The sequence below is a fragment of the Ranitomeya variabilis genome, chromosome 6, assembly GCF_051348905.1.
Source record: "Ranitomeya variabilis isolate aRanVar5 chromosome 6, aRanVar5.hap1, whole genome shotgun sequence".
NCBI classification, from domain to species: domain Eukaryota; kingdom Metazoa; phylum Chordata; class Amphibia; order Anura; family Dendrobatidae; genus Ranitomeya; species Ranitomeya variabilis.
Window position 1 is genome coordinate 350,544,858 of NC_135237.1, and position 23,468 is coordinate 350,568,325.

The window sequence follows — 23,468 nt, forward strand, 5'->3', positions numbered from 1 at the left end:
ATAAACGCCTTTAACATGTTCCGGTTTATTGGCTGCAATTTAACCATTATTGGTTACGTCAAAAAAGTAAAAACCTTTGCACACAACACTCATAGGAGCGGATTCATTAAGACTGGTGTTTCGTGCGTTGGTCTTAAAGGGGTTGTCCACTAGTCGGTCAACCCCTTTTCAATCAGTGTAAAATAATTTATTATTATAGCGCCACTTATTCCAAGGCGCTTTACATGTGACTCCCACTATATAACCCTCCGTGGCGGCGCTGTTTCAGCGATAACAGCCTCACTCTCGCAGGGTTCACATGACATTGCCACATGAGCCCTGCAGCCAATCAGCTGCCGCTTCACTCTCCCGATTATCTTGGTTTTTGATACCTCATCTGAGAGCAGTAAAATGTAGAGACAGAGAGCTTGATTCCAGTGATGTCAGTTACTGAGCTGCTTGCTGTAGTTTTGATAAAGCAGATTATCACTAGAGGACTAGTAAACCTTCTTCCAGGTAGTCAAGCATATTCATGAGCTCTGTATATCCCCCAACCCCACTGTGCATAGGCAGAAAGCTGCCAATTGTTGTGTGTGGGGGGGTTATATGGAATTTTGGTTTCAGAGAACTGGTAGATCTGTATCAGATGATAAAATAGTGATTTTTATCAAAACGGCAGCAAGCAGCCCATTAAATGATGCATTTCTGGAATCCGGGTTTCTGCCTTTTTTTTATTATGCTGCTCTCAGATGGGGTAGCAAAAACTTGGTGACAGATTCCCTTTAATTACTCAAGAACGGCTGAAAATTGAAATAATCTGTAAATTACAGAAGAGCTTGTTTTTGCTTGCACGAGAAAAGTCCTTTTGAGTTTGCAGAGTCTAAAAATGACACAGTACTGATAAATATGCCCCAGTGTGTCAGTGCTTCTTGTCAAATAATCAGATTACAATTTTTTTTTTTTTTTTTAAACTTGGCACAAATAAATCAAATGATCCAATGCCGTAGTCAATGTTGCCTTAACCTAGTATAAGTTGTTATGCATGGCATGCATTAGAGTATTCAGCATGCCCATGTGACTGGTCCATGGCACAGTATAGCTTGGTGGATACGAATCCATGTTCTCCTTATTAACAGGCCTGTGTGTGCTCATTCAGAGGCCATTACAGATCTACTATCTTCCTTACAAACCATCCATGAAGAGTGATGATAATCCCTTTAGCCTTCCTTTTACATGGATTCCTTCCTTTGAATTGTAGCTGCTTATGCCGTGCAGTGTATTTGGCATCGTTTCAAAAGTGCCAGCGCTACAGAAGTTAATGATTTTTTTTTTTTTTATATATGGCATCTTTATCTAGTCTCCATCAGTCTCTTGGTATTCTTTCTATGTATAAGACACTGATTTTTTTTTTTTTTTAATAAAGTATCAACTTTTAATTGTTATTTTGTATGAATTTTTTTTTTAACTATGACAGGCTCTCAGACACAGCAAATTGCAGCGACGCATCGAAAGCCAATCGTCATGTCAGCCTAAAAACGATCCCTTACTAATCAATGGCCATACTTGTGCGTTGTAATTAGTTGTGAAATCCTTTTTGTGTCGAGGTTTATGGTGTCGGGTCACTGGGTGTGCGCTACATAAATGCAATGACTACTTTTGTCTCATACTTAGGTTCTCCTGCGTTACCAAGTAGCATGGTGTACTTTGGAAGCTCTCAAGATGAAGAAGATGTTGAAGATGATGATGCCGAATTTGAGGACATAAAAATGACCACCACTAACACTTCATCCTCATGCCACTCTACACCTCGGAAAGGCAAAACGAAGAAGCATGTCACCAACGGACATGGTTAGTAGCATGTGAAGCAGATGTTTATCGTGTTATATATGTGGTGCTCATTTACAAGTAATGGTATCCCTGGCTGCAAATGATCATAAGGACACCATGAAAAGGAGAGAACATAAAAATACATGCTTATGCGAGACCAATACATTGTTGCTGCCTCCCTATTAGATATTGGTTAGTGGTGCCCGTCCGCATTCATGTTAAAACACAATGTGCTATGCAGATCCAGCAATATTGACCTTGGACAGTTGTCCCCTACCCATGTAAAAATAATGGATGGCGGAGCCACATGTGTTAGTCACTTCACGGTCAAGTTCTTGTGAGATTAGTAGGAGTTCGTGATGGCGTGCCTGTTGAGTGTCTGCATCTGTTTGATAGGCTTTTGTGGTGTAACAGTCAGAATTAAGGGATCTGTCATTGCCAAAGCACACAGCAGATGAAAGTATGACGATTATCATTTATACCTGTAGTGATCAGCTGTAATGACTAAATAGTAGCATGAAAATATTTAGTCTCTAATAATACTCTATAAAAGGTCCGTTGTGAAGTTTTTGCCATGAAATGTAGGTTAAACTTAAAGTAAATCTCTAACCAAGTTTTTGCTGTGCCATTTGAGTTGCATGATGTAGGGGTAGAGACCCTGATTCCAGCAGTGCTTGACTTACTGGGCTTCTTGCTGCAGTCTTGATAAAATCACTGTTGTATCTGCTGCAGATCTAGCAGTTCTCTAAGGCCGGCGTCACACTCAGTCAGCGTATGTAAATACGGTCTGTTTTTTACGGCCGTAATACGCAGAAAAGTCCCCAAAATAGTGATCCGTATGTCATCCGTAGGCAGGGTGTTTCAGCGTATTTTGCGCATGGCATCCTCCGTATGTAATCCGTATGGTATCCGTACTGCGATATTTTCTCGCAGGTTTGCAAAACCGACATCTAATGGATTTATGTGCTCAAATGTTCGTTAAAACATATATAAAGTATATATATCTATATATGTCATTGAGACACATATATATATACTGTATTTATATTTAATTCCGCGCGATATATGTGAAAAGCCGGTAATTCAATTGCCGTCTTTTTCCTTCTCCTTCACAAACCCGACAGGATATGAGACACGGTTTACATACAGTAAACCATCTCATATCCCTTTTTTTTTTTGCATATTCCACACTACTAATGTTAGTAGTGTGTATGTGCAAAATTTGGCCGCTGTAGCTGCTAAAATAAAGGGTTAAATGGCGGAAAAAATTGGCGTGGGCTCCCGCGCAATTTTCTCCGCCAGAGTGGTAAAGCCAGTGACTGAGGGCAGATATTAATAGCCTAGAGAGGGTCCATGGTTATTGGCCCCCCTGGCTGCAAAAATCTGCCCCCAGCCACCCCAGAAGAGGCACATCTGGAAGATGTGCCTATTCTGGCACTTGGCCACTCTCTTCCCACTCCCGTGTAGCTATGGGATATGGGGTAATGAAGGGTTAATGTCACCTTGCTATTGTAAGGTGACATTAAGCCAGGTTAATAATGGAGAGGCGTCAATTATGACACCTATCCATTATTAATCCAATAGTACGAAATGGTTAATAAAACACACACACATTATTACAAAGTATTTTAATGAAATAAAGACACATGTTGTTGTAATATTTTATTAGACTCTTAATCCACCTGAAGACCATCGTCCTGAAACAAAGTTAAAAAAACAAACAACAATATTCCATACCTTCCGTCGTTATGTCCCACGAAGTAAATCCATCTGAAGGGGTTAAATCATTTTACAGCCAGGAGCTGTGCTAATGCACTCGCTCCTGCCTGTAAAACCCCGGGTACTGAATGGAAAGCAGGGTGACCTGTAGTTACCTTGAGTTGCGGTGATGCGCCCTCTGCTGGATGTCCTCATATGAACTCGAGCGTGGGAACTTTTCCAAGCCTCCAGTTCATGAGGACATCCAGCAGAGGGCGCATCACCGCAACTCAAGGTAACTACAGGTCACCCTGCTTTCCATTCAGTACCCGGGGTTTTACAGGCAGGAGCGAGTGCATTAGCACAGCTCCTGGCTGTAAAATGATTTAACCCCTTCAGATGTATTTACTTCGTGGGACTTGACCAGAGCGTCGGAAGGTATGAGATATTGTTGAGTTTTTATTTTTCCTTTGTTACAGAACGAGGGTCTTCAGGTGGAATACCAGTATAATAAAATATTACAACAACCTGTGTCTTTATTTCATTAAAATACTTGTAAATAATGTGTGTGTTTGATTAACCCTTTCAGACAATTGGATTAATAATGGATAGGTGTCATAATTGACGCCTCTCCATTATTAATCTGGCTTAATGTCACCTTACAATAGCAAGATGACATTAACCCTTCATTACCCCATATCCCACTGCTACACGGGAGTGGGAAGAGAGTGGCCAAGTGCCAGAATAGGCGCATCTTCCAGATGTGCCTCTTCTGGGGTGGCTGGGGGCAGATGTTTGTAGCCAGGGGGGGCCAATAACCATGGACCCTCTCTAGGCTATTAATATCTGCCCTCAGTCACTGGCGTTACCACTCTGGCGGAGAAAATTGCACGGGAGCCCACGCCAATTTTTTCCGCGATTTAACCCTTTATTTTACAAGCTACAGTGCCCAAATTTTGCACATACACACTACTAACATTAGTAGTGTGGAATATGCAAAAAAAAAAAGGGGGATATGAGATGGTTTACTGTATGTAAACCATGTCTCATATCATGTCGGGTTTGGGAAGGAGAAATGAAAAGCCGGCAATTGAATTACCGGCTTTTCTCTAACACCGCTGCGTATTTCTCGCAGGTCACACTGCTGGTCCGTGTGTAATCCGTATTTTTCTCGCCCCCATAGACTTTCATTGGTGATTTTTTTGCGCAATACGGTGACAAACGCCGCATGCTGCGATTTTGTACGGCCGTACAAGACCGTATAATACGGATCAGTAAAATACGGCAGATAGGAGCTGGGACATAGGGAATCATTGGGCCGTGTGTTATGCGTATTTTACGGGTGTAATTTCTGCGCTCATACGTCCGTAAAACTCGCCAGTGTGACGCCGGCCTAATACTGAGCTCTGTATAACCCCCGCCTACACCACGATTGATGGATATCTGTGTGCACTGTGCATGGGCAGAAACCTGACAATCAGTGGTGGAGTGGGGTTACACAGAGCCCATGAATTCGAAGGATTAAATGGCAACAATTTGTTTACTGGTCGTCTAGTGATAATCTCCTACTGATATAAAACAGCAATTTGATCAAAACTGCACTCCTCAGCCCAGTAAGTGACACATCACTTGGAATCGGGGTCCATGTCTCTAAATTGTGACAAATTCTCTTTAAAGAGGATCTGCCACACTATGATCTGCATACATCATGGAACAGATCATGTAGCTCTGATTACTTTTTAAATCTATTCCTGAAATACTTTAATTCTTTCAGAGCGCTCAGGGTTTTCCGAGTCGTACTATACACCCCACCTGTATTCGGGCTGTAAACCATCTGCTCCCACCTAGCTTACAGGGAACCAGTCATCATACAGTTCTTCTGGGTCTCTTCCCAATTCCCCACCTGTCTCATGTGTATGATTGTCAGGTCACTCTTATTATTAGTAACCTTCCTTCCCTGTCAGAGATCCAGTGTAAGCGCCATGATGAAGAAGACGATCAGTGTCTGATGCATATTCCGCCAGCCACTGACTGTCTTCTTCACTCCTGCTGCTTGTTCCCGAGCCAATCATCCTAGTGAAGAAGACTTTAGGGTAAGTTCACACTAGGCGTTTTTTAATGCAAATTTTCAGCTGCATTTACAGTATCGGCTACGTCTAAGAGGTTTTTATTTTGCACAGTAGAGCATATAATTTTTTTTAAGCGTTTTTCACCCATCGACATGAATAGGTGGTGAAAATTTGCAGAAAAAATGTAGGTATCTGGTTTTACTGTGTTTTTTTTGTGCTAAAACTGGATTCTGTAGATTAAGACTTTTTTTTTTTTTTTGCACTCAACTTTATTAGCATGCACAAGAGACATATCTAGTATTCCAAAACCGCTGCAAAAAAAACGCTGCAAAAAAAACGCAAGACAAACCCCCAAGCCAAAACTGCTTTTTCTGCAGCTTCTTTCTTGCCTAGAGATCAGGTTTTGCAGCAGAAAAGAAAAAGCTGAAAAGAAACTTAACCTTGGTGTCTGGCTTGACCCCCTAATTATGCAGGTAGGCCGCTTGCACTAGATCCCACACTAGATCACTAAAAGAGGCAGCAGAGCCTAACAATGATTTTTTTTAAACCATAAACCCAGATTTCTAAAATAAAGCTACTGATCTTTATAAAGATGGCATTAGTGTGGGGTATAAAAACCGGATGGGTTCCTTTTAATTGACAAGCTCGTCTCCCTGCCGTCCTCCCTGCTCCTGCTGCTGACACCTTGCACATACTTTGTGGATGCTGCTGACTCCTTAGGAAAGTGACCGTCTTCCTGCAACACATTCAGGGTGTCCTTATTTCTAATATCTGCTGCAAGAACCTATTTCAGCAAGGGTAACTGAATGTACATTATATGTATGGAAGATTTGCCCAGACATCTGGAAGGTCTTGGCTGTCAGTCACAGTGCTGGCGTGGGAGGGAGGAGATGAAAATTGATGAACCACACCATTAACATTATTTCCATATTTCCTGGGAATAACCCCTTTTTATACGATAGAGGAAGTCTAGAAACCTTACAGGAAGCGCTGTGAGTGGTGTTTAATGAACCGGACACACTGGTGACATTATATGGGCATGTTTTCTTTGTAGTGACACATCAACTGTAATATTTCCTGAGAGGTGATAACATGAAATTTAATGTTTCCGGATATATTGTCTCTGGAATAATGGGCTTGGTCATTTCAGCTGCATCTTTGAGACTATGATGTTGCACATTGAGTTAATCTGCCCTATATGCTCCAGGACTTTGGAATCCATTATCAGTGAGAGAGAGCATCAACGCTTTAGCTTAATTTATTACCCTAATTCCCCCAGTTGTCATTTTTAAATCCAACCAAGCACAGAGACTGTCTTTCCGATTCCTCTTTCCTTCTCCATTCCAGTCTTTCTTGAAAGCCAGTCGCTGATAGACGACCCAGTTTTAAGAGGACTTTTCACGTTTTTACTAGTTTGACAGATGTCATCTCACGGTGTTGTTTGCTCTGACTCACTTCAGTATGCATAACTTTTCACCACCCTAAAGTCAGTACTTTGTAGAGCCTCCTTTTGCAGCAATTACAGATGCAAGTCGCTTTGGATAAGTCTCTCTGAGCTTTCCACATCTTGCCACTGGAATTTTTGCCCATTCCTGAAGGCAATACTTCTCCAGCTCCTTCAAGTTAGATGGTTTACAGCAGTCTTCAAGTCTGAACACTGATTCTCAGTTGGATTAAGGTCTGGGCTTTGACTAGGCCACTCCAAAACATTTACACCTTTCCCCTTAAACCACTCGAGTGTTGCTTTAGCAGTATACTTTGGGTTATTGTCTTGTTGGAAGGTGAACCTCTGCCTAGTCTCAAATCACTGACTGACACATTTTAATCAAGAATACCCACTGTATTTCGTACCATCCATCTTCCCCTTCAACTCGGACCATTTTCCCTGTCCCTGCTGCCGAAAAACATCCCCACAGCATGATGTTGCTACACCATGTTTCACTGTGGGCATGGTGTTATTGGGGTGATGAGCTGTATTGGTTTGACCCCAGGCATAGCGTTTACCTTGGTGGCAAAAAAGTTAAATTTCAGTCTCCTCTGACCACAGCACCTTCCTCCATACATTTGGGGAGTCTCCCACATGTCTTTTGGCAAACATAAAATGAGCCTTATAATTTTTGTGTAAATAAAGGATTTTATTCTTCCCACTCTTCCGTAAAGGCCACGTCTGTGGAGTGTATGGCTTATTGTGGTCGTATGGACAGATTCGCCAGTCTCTCTGCTTGGGAACTCTGCAGCTTCTTCAGGGTTACCTTTTGGTCTCTGATCTGTATCTCTGACTAATGTCCTCCTCACCTGGGCTGAGCGTTTTGATGGGCGGCAATCTATTGGCAGGCTTGTTGTGGTACCATGTTATTTCCATTTGATGATCATAGATTTGATGATTATCTGACGGATCATCAGAGATAGGGACATTTTTTTTTATAAACCAACCCTGACTTGTACTTCTCAACAACTTTGTCCCTGACTTGTTTGGAAGTCTCTTTAGTCTTCATGGTGGTGTTTAGTTAGTGGTTTCCTTTGCTTAATGGTGTTGCAGCATTTGTGGCCTTTCCCAAATTGTGTGTATATACTAACAGACCATTTGACACAGATTTCACACAGGTGGGCTTCCTTTCACTACGCATATGACTTATGAAGGTAATTGCTTGCATCAGAAATTTTAAGGGCATCATCGCAAAGGGGGTGAATACATATGCACATGCCAATTTTTAGTTATTATTTGGTCCCATAGATTTAACTCGACTCGAATTACAAAAATATTTAAACACAGGTTGTAATGTAACCATATATGTAAAAGCAAGAGAGGTGAATACTTTTGCAAGCCACTGTAACTCTCCACCCAGTAGCTGCAGACATCAGGGAGGAGAGGAGGGTGTGTTCTTTAATTCCCTGAATGACACTGCCTGCTTATGATTGGTCAACTTCTTGCAGGGGAAGAAGTACACACCCCCAGAGGCAAATCACTGGTAAAACCTTGTTGAACTTAACGTACCTTATAAGCTAAACTTTACAAGTGAAGCGAATATGTCCGCTAAGGGATGGGAAAATTTTTTTGCTTTACTCAGCTTTGCAGCCACGGTTCCATGATGTGACCAGTTTACTGTGCTCAAACTGGTGAACGGTCCTCTTTGTGTAAAAAGAAAAAAAAAACTGTTCGACCTCCATATTCATCGTTACTCTAGTCATAAATCATATATTACTTTACCGTCCTACTCTTCTGAGGTTATTCCTGCATGCCATTCACAATTTCTTCTCACCATGTGCACTGACCATATTTGTACACTTGACCATGACCACTGTGTAGAACAATGTATGCCATGATACACTGTTAAAAAGAATAGCAAAAAAAAATGTCTAACTTGCCTATGAGGGTGGATTAGAGTGACTGCTGTGAGATGTGCTGTTACTGTTTTGTGGGAATGTGACTCAATTTACTTATTATGATGAGGTTACTCAGAGCGGTCTGTCTGTGAAACTTTCTATGTCTAGATTGCCTTCCTGCTGGCTCGTCAGACACAGGAGGACTTCCTCTAGACTCTGGCCTTGTACACAGAATCTCATCCTTAGATGTCCCAACCATTTTACTAACTGCATGCATTAACTTTAATGTGTGTTTGTACATGATATGAAGTAAATATAAAAGTCTACAATTAGAATTCCAGGAATTTTTTCATGAAAAAAAAAAAATCATACCGAAAAGACGTTCAGAACTTTTTTCATATTTAATGTCACCCATAATTTGTACAAATCCATTGTAAATAAACTTGAATCTTTTCAGATAGAAAAAGAGAGCTGCAATAATGTGGTTTTATTACTGAGAACACCCTCTTATAATTGGGGATGTGGTTGTGCTCAGAATTAGCCAATCGCATTTAAACTCGTGTTAAATAGTAGTCAATACACAGCTGTCATGAAGAAGTAGCTTAAATTTGGCACAACAGTGACATTTTGTAGAACTCTATGTACCTCAAAAATTGATGAACAGACCAGAGGAAAATGAGTGCAGTAGGCTTACAGCAACATTAAATGAGCTGCAGGAATTTCTGGCAAGTACTGGTTGTGTACTTCATATGTCTGGCCTTTAGGGTAGGATGGCAGGATGGTAGCCTTCTCTTCAAGGAAAAACATATAAGCCTGGCTAAGTTTTGCCAAAATGTAGATCAAGTCTGCCAAAAGCATGTGGCAATACTTATTATGGTCTGATGTGATCAAGGTTGAACTTTTTGGTATGACTTCCAAAAAATCACCAAAATAAATCTATACCTGCAGTGAAGTATGGTGGAGATAGCGTTATGGTTTGGGGCTGTTTTGTAGCAAGTGAAACTGGGGCTTTAGTCAAGGTGGAAGGAAGTATGAATAGTTCCAAATATCAGTCAGTTTTGCTGAAGAGGAATATCACCTCAGCACAACAGTAACCGTAAGCATGCCTCCAAATCAACAAAAGAATGGTTTTGTCAGAAGATCAAAGTTTTGAAATGGTCCAGACCTGAATACAATTGAAAATCTGTGGGAAACCTGAAGAAGGCTGTGCACACAGGAGATGTCCTCGCAATCTGACAGATTTGAAGGGCTACGGTAAGAAAGAGTGGGCAAAGATTGCCAATCCTAGATGTGCCATGCTGATGGGCTCCTAACCCAAATGACTGAATGCTGTCCGGTATTCAAAGGGTACCTCAACAAAGTTATTATTAAGGATGTGCATATTTAGGCAACCACATTATTTTAATTATTTTTTTCCACCTGAAAAGATTTTTTTTTTTTTTAGTTGAATTGTACAGATTATACGTGACATTTAAGGTGGAAAAAGTAACGAAATGATTCTTCTTGGTATGTTTTTTTTTTTTTTTTAGGTATGTAGACTTTGTATATCCTCTGTGTGTATGTATATATGTAATAAATACACACATAACGTATTTAATGATTGTGTATTTCCTGCATATGTGTATGTACAGTATCTGTGTATATATGGGATTGGCTAATTGGCATGTACACTTTTAATGTAATTTTTCTTTATAAAAATCACATCTACTTACAGCTTATCCTGTATTATTCTCATTTCTTCGTAACTACTGCTGGATGGCTAGAAAAGGCTAATTGTAATGTAAAAGCATCATGATGTACAAAATATAAAACATTCATGGGATAGAAAACCTTTCAGATGCTGGGCAAATATTTATACACAATGTCGCTAAATTGGGCACACAGTCAATAGCCCTGTGCTCCAAAATGGCAGAGAACAGGCATTGATTCTGAGTGCCGGCCTGTGCCAGGCAGCTTACTGCCAGCTGTGCTTCATCCTCAGCAGAGATGTCGGGGTAGTTTTATGTTCATCTTGTCTTTTATCCCCCTGAGTCCCAGAACTAATTATGTGACGTAGTGATGGCTTTATGACAGTGATGGAGATGTATTTGTGCAGCTGTATGTGCATCACTTGCGATCTCAGTCTCCAGGTTTTTTTTTCTCTCTGGATCTGCTTTGGCACAGGCTCCATGTATAAAATCTCATTAGTGTCTTGAAATGACTCCGCTCTTTGGCTGCATGCTGTTCAGCTGATCTCCTGCCTGTCTAAATTGTGCTGAAGTCTTCATTCCTTGTTTTGCTATGACCTCACTTGAGCTCTCCCCGTGTCACATTCCCACTTAACTGGATAGTTGGTGTCGGAGTAGAGCTGCTCTATGTAACGTCTTATTAGTATGTACATTGTTATTTTGGATGGTGTCATGTGAAAAGCCATGATCGCTCTTATTTTGTAAAAATATTGGTATATTGAGATTTTTATAAAACATTTTAATCTGTCAGACTTGCAATATGCCAGATCTTTCTTTTCCCTGATATCTGGTGTCAGTAAAGAGGCCCCTTCATCCTTATTATGGTACATTGTTTGCCAAAATTGGTGGGTATTATATAGAGATGGTGAAAATTGATTGACAAGACCCTCTTCAGTGGCCACATACATAATGTTATTGTAATAATGTAGACTGGCAAACGGTAGCCCTGCAAACTGCCTCTTACCTGACGGCATCCTCGGCCTCATTTAATTAACAGTCCTAAAGTGATGTCATCATTGCTATGTGATGTCATGCCAGGCCGGCTAATTGCAAAAAGAGCCTAAAAAGAGCTGTGGATGCTGGCAGGAAGTCAGCCGATCACCCAGGGCTACAACCCACCAGCAACAGATTGACATGACCTATGGACATCACATCTTCTCTAGTGTTGACATTAATTTATTGTGTTTGATGAGTTTCAAATATGCTTTAGCTTTTGTAAAGTTTTTAAGACTACGGTGTCCCTTGTTATCCTGCTAGTAGGCAGGTTTACTCTGCCTGCCCTCTATTGGCCCAGGCTTGGACTGGTCAACGGGAGAACAGGGAAATCCTCCAGTGGGCCCCTGTGCAAGTGTGGCCACCACCCTCTTATATAAGCAGTGCTTGGCACAATATATTTGAGTCACTATGTACAGACACAGACAGCATCTTATTCATTTACCAATCTACCCAGTTCATTGTTATATACATTTGTGATAGAGAATAATGTCACATTTGCCTGTAGCTGAAAAGTGTGGCCCTGGAGTTGGTTACTGGTGGTCCCTTGGAACCCCAGTCCCATACAGATTTTGGGCCCCCTAGATACAAAGCAGAAGCATGAAGGCTATAGGACTGAATAACTCAATCTTGGGTTGTGCATCTTCCTTTTAGCAATGTATTCATGGTCTTCCTACATGGATCAGGTTGTTGTTTTTTTGCAGCTTTTACAATCTTTGCTCGGTTTGACTTTGGGGTGAAAATTGTAAAGAGCTACAGCTCAGACTCTAAAGGCCTGATTTGGCATATTAAATGTTCAAGTTCATCATTAAAATTTGCAAAAGCTGCATTTGAGCAAACTACCAGATTTTTGGAATAATGTCCTTTTAAGCTAGGGCCGCTCTGCGATTTTGGCCATGAGCCGTTGTGATCAAAGTTTGCTTGGTGCCGCTACTACATCATGGTGAAATAGAAATTAATGGGGGATCACATTTCGACACCTACACAATTGTGAAAAGCCAGTCTTTAAAAATCATATTTAGTAGGATGTTTTGTGACATGCTTCTATAGTGGTGAGAGAACTTCTTTCTCACAATGGTTGTCACAGTAGCTGTGTAGCCCAAGACTTAAGGCCAGAGAGTAGATGTTTGTCGATAACACCCTGCTGCACAATTGGGCAAAAACCAAATTCTTCATATCCTCACAAACACCTTACACCAACTGTCAATTGTGGTGGAGGGTTGATAATTTGGGCTTTCTTTTCAGCCACAAAACCTGGGCACCTTGCAGTCATTGAGTCAACCATGAACTCTAGTGTACCAAAGTGTTCTAGAGTCAAATGTGAGGCCATCTTTCCAAAAGCTAAAGCTGGGCTGAAACTGGGTCATACTATGATCCCAAGCATATCAGCAAATCCACATCAGAATGGCTGAAAAAGAATAGTCAGGTCTGAAAAGTGCAGACCTGAACCCAATAGAAATAAATTAATGCCTAATAAACCTCAACAAATTTATGCAACACTATAAAGAGGAGTGGGCCAAAATTACTCCAGAATGTTGACAGACTGTTACTTTATTTTTCACACTTTTTAGGCAATTTGGCCTAGTTTGTGTTAAATTACACCTTGCATTATTTATTATGTGTGGGTGTTCACCTGAGGTTGTCTTTACTTTATGAATTTCTACGAACCAGATGTTTCTTTTGTCTTGATTCTTAAAACCGTAGAGTTCAGAGGGTGTATTTAGTGCTTCTCATGACTGTGTATAAACTGCTTATTTGTGGGTGTAGTTTGATTTTTAACAGTGGCGTAACTTGAAACTCATGGGCCCTGATGCAAAAGCTCCAACGGGGCCTCCACATATTTCAAATCTTTAATAGCAAGTCTTTTTCTAAAGGCCAAAGGGACTTTAAGGGCCCCCTGGGCTCCAGGGCCCATGTTTTACTGCAACCCCTGCACCTGTTGTAGTTACACCCCTTATTTTTAATATCATCTTAAACCTACCGTATTTTTTATATCCTGCGCATAGTAACCCAACGGCAGTGTGAATTCCTTTGCTGCTATTGTTAATAGTGTACTAATAATACTTGTGGTAGTTATCGTGGTACTTTAGATCTCAATATAGCAAGAGCTTTTCATCACAAGTCTTTGAAGCTGGATTTTGTGCTCACCCTTTTTGCCAATAGCTTCCCGTTTATTAATTTTCCCCTATTCCTCACCTCCACATCAGACCACTGGCGCTTTCACTTACAACCCTGTTCTCCCTAACATAAGCATATAAAACTCTTTTCCACAAAACCAAAGAAACAACATTTTATCTAATGCTACAATTAACACCGAGAAATGGACACATCCTCCTTCTCCCTACCTCCTCACTCTCCTGAGTCTATCTGTAATCTGTCTGGCTCAAGCAGGAGCTTCTCCCTTTGCACCTTCTGTAATATTACAATCTTTCCATTCTATTATAATTGCAGACAGTGGCTAACCCTGCTCTTCATGGTCTGGGGTTTCCTTGTGGAGAGTGAAACTGGGCACACTTCAGTTCACTTCTCTCATATATTTCAAATTAGCATTCCTTTTAAGAGGTTGTAGCCACATCTATATCTGGCCTTCAGTGACCGTCAAATATGTGGCATCTTGAGAAATGCTCATAAAACCTAAAGCAGGCATTACACATTAGATAACTGCTGGCTGAACTATTTTTTGGCTGACAACCTATCTCTCCCGCATATATGAGAATGTTATCGACAATGTTATACTTTCCTGTGTTCTCTATGAAAGAGCCACTACCAAAATCATCTGGCAGCGACTTTTGCCACCCTGACTAACAAAATACACGATTGACTTCCAACCGCCTATTCCTTATGTTCCCCAACAGATTACAAGTGGGAAATCCCCAGTAACATTAAAAGGTTGCCTGATCTCGCCAAATTGGTGAGTTTGGCCGACACTTATTTAAAGATAATATACCACTATCAGGCATGGACTGGCCCACAGGAGAAACATCCGGTGGGCCTCCACCATCTTATATGAGCAGTACAGATACAGGCAGCATCTTATTCCTTTGACAATCTATCCAGTTCATTATTATATAAATTTGTGATTGATGATAGTCACATCTGCATGCAGCTGAGAAGTGGGGCCCTGGAGTTGGTTACAGGTGGGCTCTTGGCACCCCAGTCCGATACTGAGCACTATAATGTGATATATATGGATACTGTTCTAAATATTCCTTTTATACCCCTAAGTAGATCTTCTGAAGACGGTGCCATGTTCTCACCCACTGCCGTTTTATCTTTGGGGTGCAAATATTTGAGTGTGGAAATTTCTTTAGAGCCTGATGCAGAGCTGTGCACATGGAGCTTGGCCAGAGGAACACTGTCCATGAGTCTCCATACACTGATGTATTATGGCCGTGTTTCCCAATCTCCTAGAACCATAGAATGTTAGAGTTGGAAGGGTCCTCCAGGGTCATCGTGTCCAATCCCCCTGCTCAATGCAGGATTCACTAAACCATCCTCACAGCCCCCAATACATCATGTTTTCAGGATTTCATTAGTATTGCACAGGTGTGAGAACCTGTGGCAACTTTTGATGCCTTGATAATAAATCCATCATCTGTGGAATACTAAAGAAATCCTGAAAACGTCATGTCCTAAGGGACCATGAGGGCTGGAGTTTGGGAAACTCTTCGAGGAGTCAACGTGGAGGTACAGTAAATCCTCATAGAAGTCAATGGTCTCCATATTACAACTCCACATGGTTGTATATCACAGTAATATTGTAGTGTTCTAGAGCTCATTTAGGTTCCCCCAATTTTTTTTCGTTAAACATTTTTAACGTTACCTTCTCCATATATGTTAGGTCCTGAAATTTAATGTATAAGGTCACCTTAAGACATTTCTATACTACCTACAAGTGCATATTGTGTATTACATTAGCTGTGACCTGATGCAAAGCCTCTGGAAAACAATATATGGTAGCTATGTTTTAGTAACTGTCCTACAATTCAAGAAAAATCCTAGTTTTCTGCGTTTTAACCTTTTTTCCTATTTTTCTTACTTTGCAGTTTTTAACGGGTCTTGCAAATCATCGAAGTACAAAGAAACTTCTCATAGACACAAAAGCAAAGAGGCCACACCAGGGAAAGAAAAGAACCGCCATCACAAAGCTGAAAGACGGAGAGAGTCTGCCGCTGCTAATCACCAACCTGCTTCTAACACGGGCTCACATGCCAAAGGGCTCGCTGCTAACAACCACCACAGTCATCTAAGATCGGCTCAGGATTTAAGGAAACAGGTAAACCTTATGCTTGCATGCCTAAAGGAAAAACGTGCCCATGTAGGAGTGAAGGTACAAAGCTGCAGACTTGGAGGCACCTCCAACCATGGTAATGTATGTAGAAAATCTCGAGAGTATTTGTTACCTGTGATATTCTAAGCCTGACTCCCAGATTCTTCTGAGTGCTGCAAGATTGGGAAATTCTGCACTCCAAAGCAACGAACTAAAGATAGCTGATAGCAAAGTGCTGGGACAAATCAAGTCCTCGTGAAACTAGAAGATCAGAAATGTCAACATGTTTGAGCAAACCGCAAATCTGTTATATTAACCTGATCATGGCATGCTAGCGTGCACCTGCCAGGACATTTCCCTACTTTCAGCACACTTATTAGCCTCATGTTGTCTTCTCACTCTTAACCCATTAACACAGAGTTGGCTATGGCCTCAAGCCTTATTCACACTTCCGTTTTTGGTGTATAATGTTCAGTTTTGGGCAGTATTTTTATCAGTAATTGTATGCAAAAAAACAGGACTGTCTTTCACGACTGTTGCTGGGTGTCCTGAGACCCGGGGCTTCTTCCATGTCCCTAACGCTAGAGGCCCTAGCTCGCCTTGCTCCCCGGATTACTTCTGAAGGTGAAGATGCCGGGGCCACATACCATGCCTTAGCTCATGAATCCGCCCTCAGTTTGTTGTACCCTTCTCCCACCCAGGGAAGAGCGGGGTAGTAGTGTATTGTAATACACCAACTAGACTAACAAGGTAATACGAACAGGGGAAATAAAAAATATCAAACATACAAAATACAGATAACTGAGCAATGCATCGGGGAGTGGAGGATGGGGTAAAACCAAAGTAGGAATTATCACACACTCAAAACTTAGCAACAGTCACAGATAAATCCACCAAACGCCTTCTCCAATAACCACCAACAACCTCCAGCCATGCTGCAAAAGCTAACTCTGACAATGAGTCTTCTGGCTCCTCTGTTGCTGGAAAACCCGTGACAGTGGCTCCAAAATGCAGAAGTGTGAATCCGCTGGATTACAGAATGTTAAAGATTTTGAATGTGGATTTTTATATCAGATCCGCTTCAAAATTCACATCAGAGTAATTGAATTGTTGTGGATTTTTTATTTGAATTTTCAGGCAGAGTACAGTAGCAGCAAACCTTGATTACATTTTAACAAATTTCTTCTGCACACTACCGAAATTGGCCTCACAGAAGTTGGCCTGTCTTGCAGATTTGAAATGCTCAACGTGTCGATTTCTATAGCCTTGTTGGTTGCGGACTTGCTGCTGATATTCCTTGTTGATGTGGAAAGTTAAAACATGCCACAAATTATTGTGGATTTTGCAGTGCGTCTGCTACCGCAGAAGAAAATAAAAATTCTACAAAGCTTTAAAAAGAATATTATCACCTCGTTGGTGTCACTCTCTTGCCTGGTTTTCCCATCTGTCTCTCTTACCCAACCTCATTTAATGACATCTTGTCCTGTGTAACTTCCACTGAGAAATGGGCAGCAAATGTGATCAGAATCCAGTCCATTTTAGTGCAGATCTTGCTGCTGATTTCTCTGCGGAAGACGGCTTGTAACAAGAAAAAGAAAGTAATCTTCTAGCTGATCTTTTGCTTGAACTCCTGACTCTATCCGTACAACTCTGCTGTGGTCAAGAGACAACACATCATCACTGGTGGCTAGGTAGTACATAGACCTTCTTTTTTTTTTTTTGCTGATCTGCACTAAAATCCATAAAAATACATGCCACAGGAACGTTTTAATGGAGAAAATACCCAAAAGGTATGGATACAATTTGTTAAGATCGCATTCTCTTTGCGGCTTCTGAATTCTACATACAGTGGCATGTAAACGTTTGGGCACTCCTGGTCAAAATTACTGTTACTGTTCTGGGCAGTCAGAAGAAACGAGAACAAGATGGCACCGCGGTAAAAGATGAAGCCACCGGAAAGTTAGTATATGATCGGGGGCTTAAGTTTTAACCCCTGAGTGACTAGAGGAATTTTTGGTTTTGCATTTTTTTTTTTTTTTTTTGCTCCCCAGAACGAGGCTCTCATAGAGATGTATTGAAAAGTGACCTCTGGCGTACTGAATGAAAAACTTCAGCGACAGACAGGTGCTTCACTGGAAAAGGATGAAGGGGAATATTTAAAGCACCACTCCAACGGTGCAATAAAAATATACTGAAGTGGTGCTTTAAACTGGTGTAAATTCCCTTAAAGGGGTTGTCCATCTTTTTTGGATTTTTATTTTTTTTATTTAAATATTTAAGTGGGACAAAAAATAATTCTTTGCTTGCCTTCTATACCATTTTGTGTTGTAGTGTGTTATTACTGGCTGTAGAATGACTTAAAGGGAACCTGTTATTGGATTAATGCTGCCAGAACCACAGGCTGCATGAATCGGAGCCTGGCGTGATTACAGCATTACAGGAAAAAACTAGTTTGAAAAAGCCACCCAGAGACTATAGAGAGACTTGACCTGTATCATGTAAAAGCCAAAAAGTGCCAACTGAAACTGAAATGGAAAAATCTTTTTTAGGCTAAGTACACATTTGCGTTCGGCAGCCCTGTGTACTTTTCCCCTTCATATCCGCACAGTTGCGCATGCGTCCTGCATACCTATCTTTAACATTGGGTACGCAGGACATGCGTTTATCTGCGGATGCCTCCGCCTGCGTCGATTTCACGTGCTGCTGAACACAACATGTTGCGTTCCCGTTTGGTTGGCGGGGACGTCAAAATGCTCCATGCGGACGCATCCGCAGACAAACGCTTATCCCTGCCTATCCAATGTTAAAGATAGGTACGCAGGACGCATGCGCAGCTGTGCGGATATGAAGGGGAAAAGTACACAGGGCTGCCGAACGCAAATGTGTGCTTAGCCTTAGCCCCATATCTGATAAGAAATTTAGCGAGAAATCTGTAACTTTTTAAATTCTACCTGATTTCTGGATTTGCCTGTAATTTTTCTTAAATTTCCAGAAGCAATTCACAAACCTTAATGGAAGGTGACACGTGGCGGATGGTTTACCTCAGGTTTCTGCTGCAGATTCTTTGACAAAGAAGAAAAATCTACCTTGGTTGGATTTGTGGAATAAACTCTGCCGTGTTTTTTTTCGGAAGCTACATAAGGCAGTCACTGAACGTATTTGGGACATTAGTGACATGAGAAGGCCCCCATGGTATTCGAGCATTTCCATGTGAGCCCTGTGTGCGGATCCCTCATATCTGGGTGCTGCTCTGTGAATGTACGTGGTGTCATTTACTCTCCTTCCTGGTAATTTGCCTTTAATTGTACTGAGACCGGAAATGTGCACCCAGAGCCCAGGGAGCAAGATTTACCCTCCTTCATCTCTGCAGAGGTCTGTTCAATGCTGAGCATTATCACAACAAGCAGCGCTGCAGCTGCTCCTAAAAGCTTTAACCCTTTCTCCGTTGGAGCTTTTTGTGTTTTCCTTTGCAGACAGACCTAAAATGCCTGCATGGGGGGAGGCTTTGTACGTCGTCTCATTAAATATTTTCATAGCTTGCATCTCGGTTAAACATCCTTGTGAAAGTTATTTTTGTGTGATTATTAACACACTGCCCTTCAGATGTTTGGCGTGGTTTTTTACATTCTTATGCACAGATTTATTTTTTTATATGTTTTGTTTGAAATGTGATTTCTGTCCCTAGAGAGTGAGAGAAATTTAGACAAAATGTATCTGCCCATATTTAACCCCTTCACAATGTGGCCACTTTCTGTTTTTTAGTTTTTTCCTCCCCTTCTTCCAAGAGCCAGAACTTGTATATTTTACCATCCACTTAGACATATGAGGGATTATTTTTGCTGGGTTCCAAAGGAGCTCTAAAGACAGGTACAGTGGTCTTCAACAGAGCCGATGGGTGCACAGAATGACTGTCCCCCATGCCGGTGCCCAAGTTTGACAACAGCATGTATGTAATTAACAGTCGTGGGCTTTGCTCTGCCCGTGGCTGATAGAAACAGTTCTTAGCTGTGTGTCACAACCGTTATCTGCTGCGTATGAGTTGGTCTCGCCCATGAGCCCTGTCCATACACCCGCTACTAACATGCGTTGTACGTGTACAGCGATCAGGTTTTTGCTACACCATCTGAGAGGAGCATAATATAGGAGAAGAGACCCTGATTCCAGTGAAATGCTGCAAAGATTACAGAATTTCCCATGGATTCTTCCACACAAGCCTTGTCTAATGTGCCCGTTTCCTTATTGTCAGAGTTCACCTGTTCAGAATTGGTAGGGCACGGGATTGACATGATATGTATTTTTATGAGCCTTGGTAAGATCTCCACATTTTTTGGTGATGATTTTACTGGCCGTTAAGCCTAATAGTTGGCTGACACTGCTTGTTCTGAAGTGATCACTTTTCTGTAGTTATTATCACCACAGACAGGATTCCAATGAAAGTGATACGTAGCCCAAATGACATCCACTATTCACAATAAGGTAAAGCTCACCACCTCCCCCTTTCCACTCAGATTACAGCTCATGCCTAGAACACTTTTGGAGGTCAAAAAGCACCCCTGTGTAACCACTCTAAATTTTAACAGCAGTTCAGTCAAGATGGCTGCCAAAATAATAATGTGTAGACAATAGAGTAAAACGTACAAGAAGAAAAGAAAAACAGATTAGAAAAAAAATATTTGCTTCCAATTATTTAAAAAAAAATAAAAATACAGACGATATCCTTTTAAAAAGAAAATTAGGCCTAATCACTGCGCCAAGTAGCCTCTGCTTTACTTACAGATCGCTGATGTGAAAGTAAATTGATGTCTGAGGTACATTTGCATTTTATTATTCAAAAGTAGCAAGAGCATTTCATAGCCGCAAAATAACAGGAAGGAATGCAATTGATCGGGACTGCAAAATAAGCACACACAAAGGAGCATACATTACACTGACAAAAGTATTGGGACACCTGCAGAAGCTTTTCTGACTTCCCATGGGGAATCCATAGGCTTTGATATGGCGTTGGTCTCCATGTTACAGCTATGGCAGCTTCCACTCTTCTAGGAAGCCTTTCTACAAGATTTTGGAGAATATCTGTGGGACTTTTTAGCCAGTCATCCAGAAGAGAATTTGTGAGGTCAGACACTGATATTGGATGAGAGGGCCTGGCCTCACAATCTCAAAGGTGTTCATTGGGGTTGAGTTCAGGACTAGAGATGAGCGAACCCGAATTGTAAAGTTCTGGGGTTCATATGGTGTTGAACTCCGAACACTATCTTCTCCTGGAAGTCTGTTTTAAATGGTCGAACTTCCGAGGGAAGGGCAAGAGAATTTTCCAGCTCTGAAGTTCAAGTTCTTATACATTTCAGTGGCGTCCGGGGAAAGTTCTGGTACCGGATCCAAACTGTGTGTCCGAAGTTTTGTTTGGTGCCAGAACCCAAAATTCCACGGGTCCACTCATCTTTATTCAGGACTGTCTGTGGCCAGGAAAGTTTTTCACACTAGACTTCCCCATCCATGCCTTTTTGGACCTTAATTTGTGCACTGAGTCGGTGTCATGCTGCAACAGCAAAATTGGAAGCATACACTTGTTCCACAATGTCTTTGTATGCTGAAACAATTAATGTTTATTCATTATCCCCTATTTTAAGGGCTCTTTTCCATTTGCGAGAAACACGTCCGTGTCTCGCATGTGAAAATCAAGCTCTGGCGCCGGCACTTGGGAGCGGAGCGTGCAGCTCCATGTGCTGCTATGCAGCCGCACGCTCCGCTCTGGAGTGCCGGCGCCAGAGCTTGGTTTTCACATGCGAGACACGGACGTGTTTCTCGCAAATGGAAAAGAGCCCCAAGTGTATGTGATGGCATTCTATTTTGGTAATAACACTTAAAGGGAACCTGTCAGCAGGATTGTGTCGAGTGACCTACAGACAGTGTCAGGTCAGCGCCGTTACACTGATTACGATGATACCTTGGTTGATACCACTGACCTGCCCCCTAGTTAACATAATGAATACCTAACATACTGAAGAAAAAAAAACCTGGTGCCGGCCGTGGCCCTTGTGCTGCCACATAACCACATTTTTAATGTGCAGTTACTACAGGTCGTTGAGCTTTTTCCTGACGTGTGTAGCTAAAGAAAACAATTTGAAAATGGAGCCCGCCATGCCTGCGCAGTAGCAACTGTTGGTGAACATAGCTGTGATCGGATAGCTGCTATTGCGCAGGCGCTGTCATCTTGCTAGAGAAGACAAAAAAAGTCCTCCTCTACAGTAGCGGCTCTCGGTCATCGCCTCTATACACACTGATAGCTGCTACTGCGCAGGCACGGCGGGCGCCGTTTTCAAATTGATTTTTTTGTTTGTACTTAACATGAAGAATAGTTATTACTAGGACACTAAACATGCGGTTATGCTGCAGCGCTGCCATGGCCGACACCTGCCTGCAGAAGGGTTTTTTCCCTTCAGTATGTTAGGTATTCAGTATGTAAACTAGGGGTCAGGTCAATGAGGGATCAGTAACCTGTCAGCAGTCTGCATTATGAATATCTAATCAGAGCACCACATGAAGCCCCCCCAGACCCGCCCCGGAGCACGAGCATATCATTAACTCAAAACTGAAAAATTAAACAACAACCACAAGACTGATTTCATCAACCAAGGTATCATTGTAATCAGTATAATGGCGCCGACCTGACACTGTGTGTAGGTTACTGTGCACAATCCTGCTCACAGGTTCCCTTTAAATATTTCCATTAACTGAAAAACAAAACCATATCATTATCCCTCCTCCACCAGCTTTACATTTGGCACAATGCAGCCAGGCAGGTAATGTTCCTTTAGCATTCACCAAACTCAGACTAGTCCATCAGACTGCCAGACAGAGAAGAATTATACACCCCACCAAAGAACACATTTCCAATCCTCCAAAGTCCAGTGATGGTGTGTTTTCTACCACTTTATTCAATGCTTCGCATTGTGCTTGGTGATGTAAGGCTTGCATGCAGCTGCCCGATTTTGGTGCTGATGTTAACGCCATGAGAAGTTTAGAAGTCAAATCCGCAGTTATTGAGCAGTAGAAAATTGTTGACTTTTATGCTCTATGCATCTCAGCACTCAGTGACCACATCCACACTTTCCTTTCTCCACCTTGTGGCTTAATTGCTGTGGTTCCTAAACATTCTCAATTTTCAATAACTCACAGATGATTTTGGAATATTTTGGAAGAAAGTAATTTAATGACCTTACTGTATCCGTGAACTCTTTAGAATGAGCCATTGGTCATACGTATAACTGTGGACTGCCATCCTGGCATATGTATACATTGCTCTAAGTAGCAAGATGGCTTCTCGATATCAGTAGCTAACAAGGATATACCTCCAGCCATGCGCACAACTTCTCTCCTCCCCCCGTGCACACCGACACTGCACACTATAGATCTACACATCTAATATATAAAGCTGAATGTGTGTATGTCTGGGATTGGCATCTGAACCGTCGCAGCTACAGCCACAGAATTATGCACAGTCACACGTCTGGACCCCGAGAGCGTCATAGGCTATGTTGTAAGGTGAAATTTTAACCCCGCGCTTTCCAATTCACCAAA

General features: G+C 41.7%; 1 protein-coding gene across 1 annotated transcript in view; it reads left to right on the forward strand.

Moving 5' to 3' along the window:
- The window catches only part of JARID2 (jumonji and AT-rich interaction domain containing 2), a 163,820-nt gene that overhangs the window by 96,623 nt on the left and 43,729 nt on the right, over positions 1-23,468 (forward strand). Inside the window, exons 5-6 of the mRNA XM_077269921.1 lie at positions 1,651-1,827; positions 15,664-15,893. Of these exons, the coding sequence (XP_077126036.1) occupies positions 1,651-1,827; positions 15,664-15,893 (407 nt within the window). The remainder of the gene's footprint in view (positions 1-1,650; positions 1,828-15,663; positions 15,894-23,468) is intronic.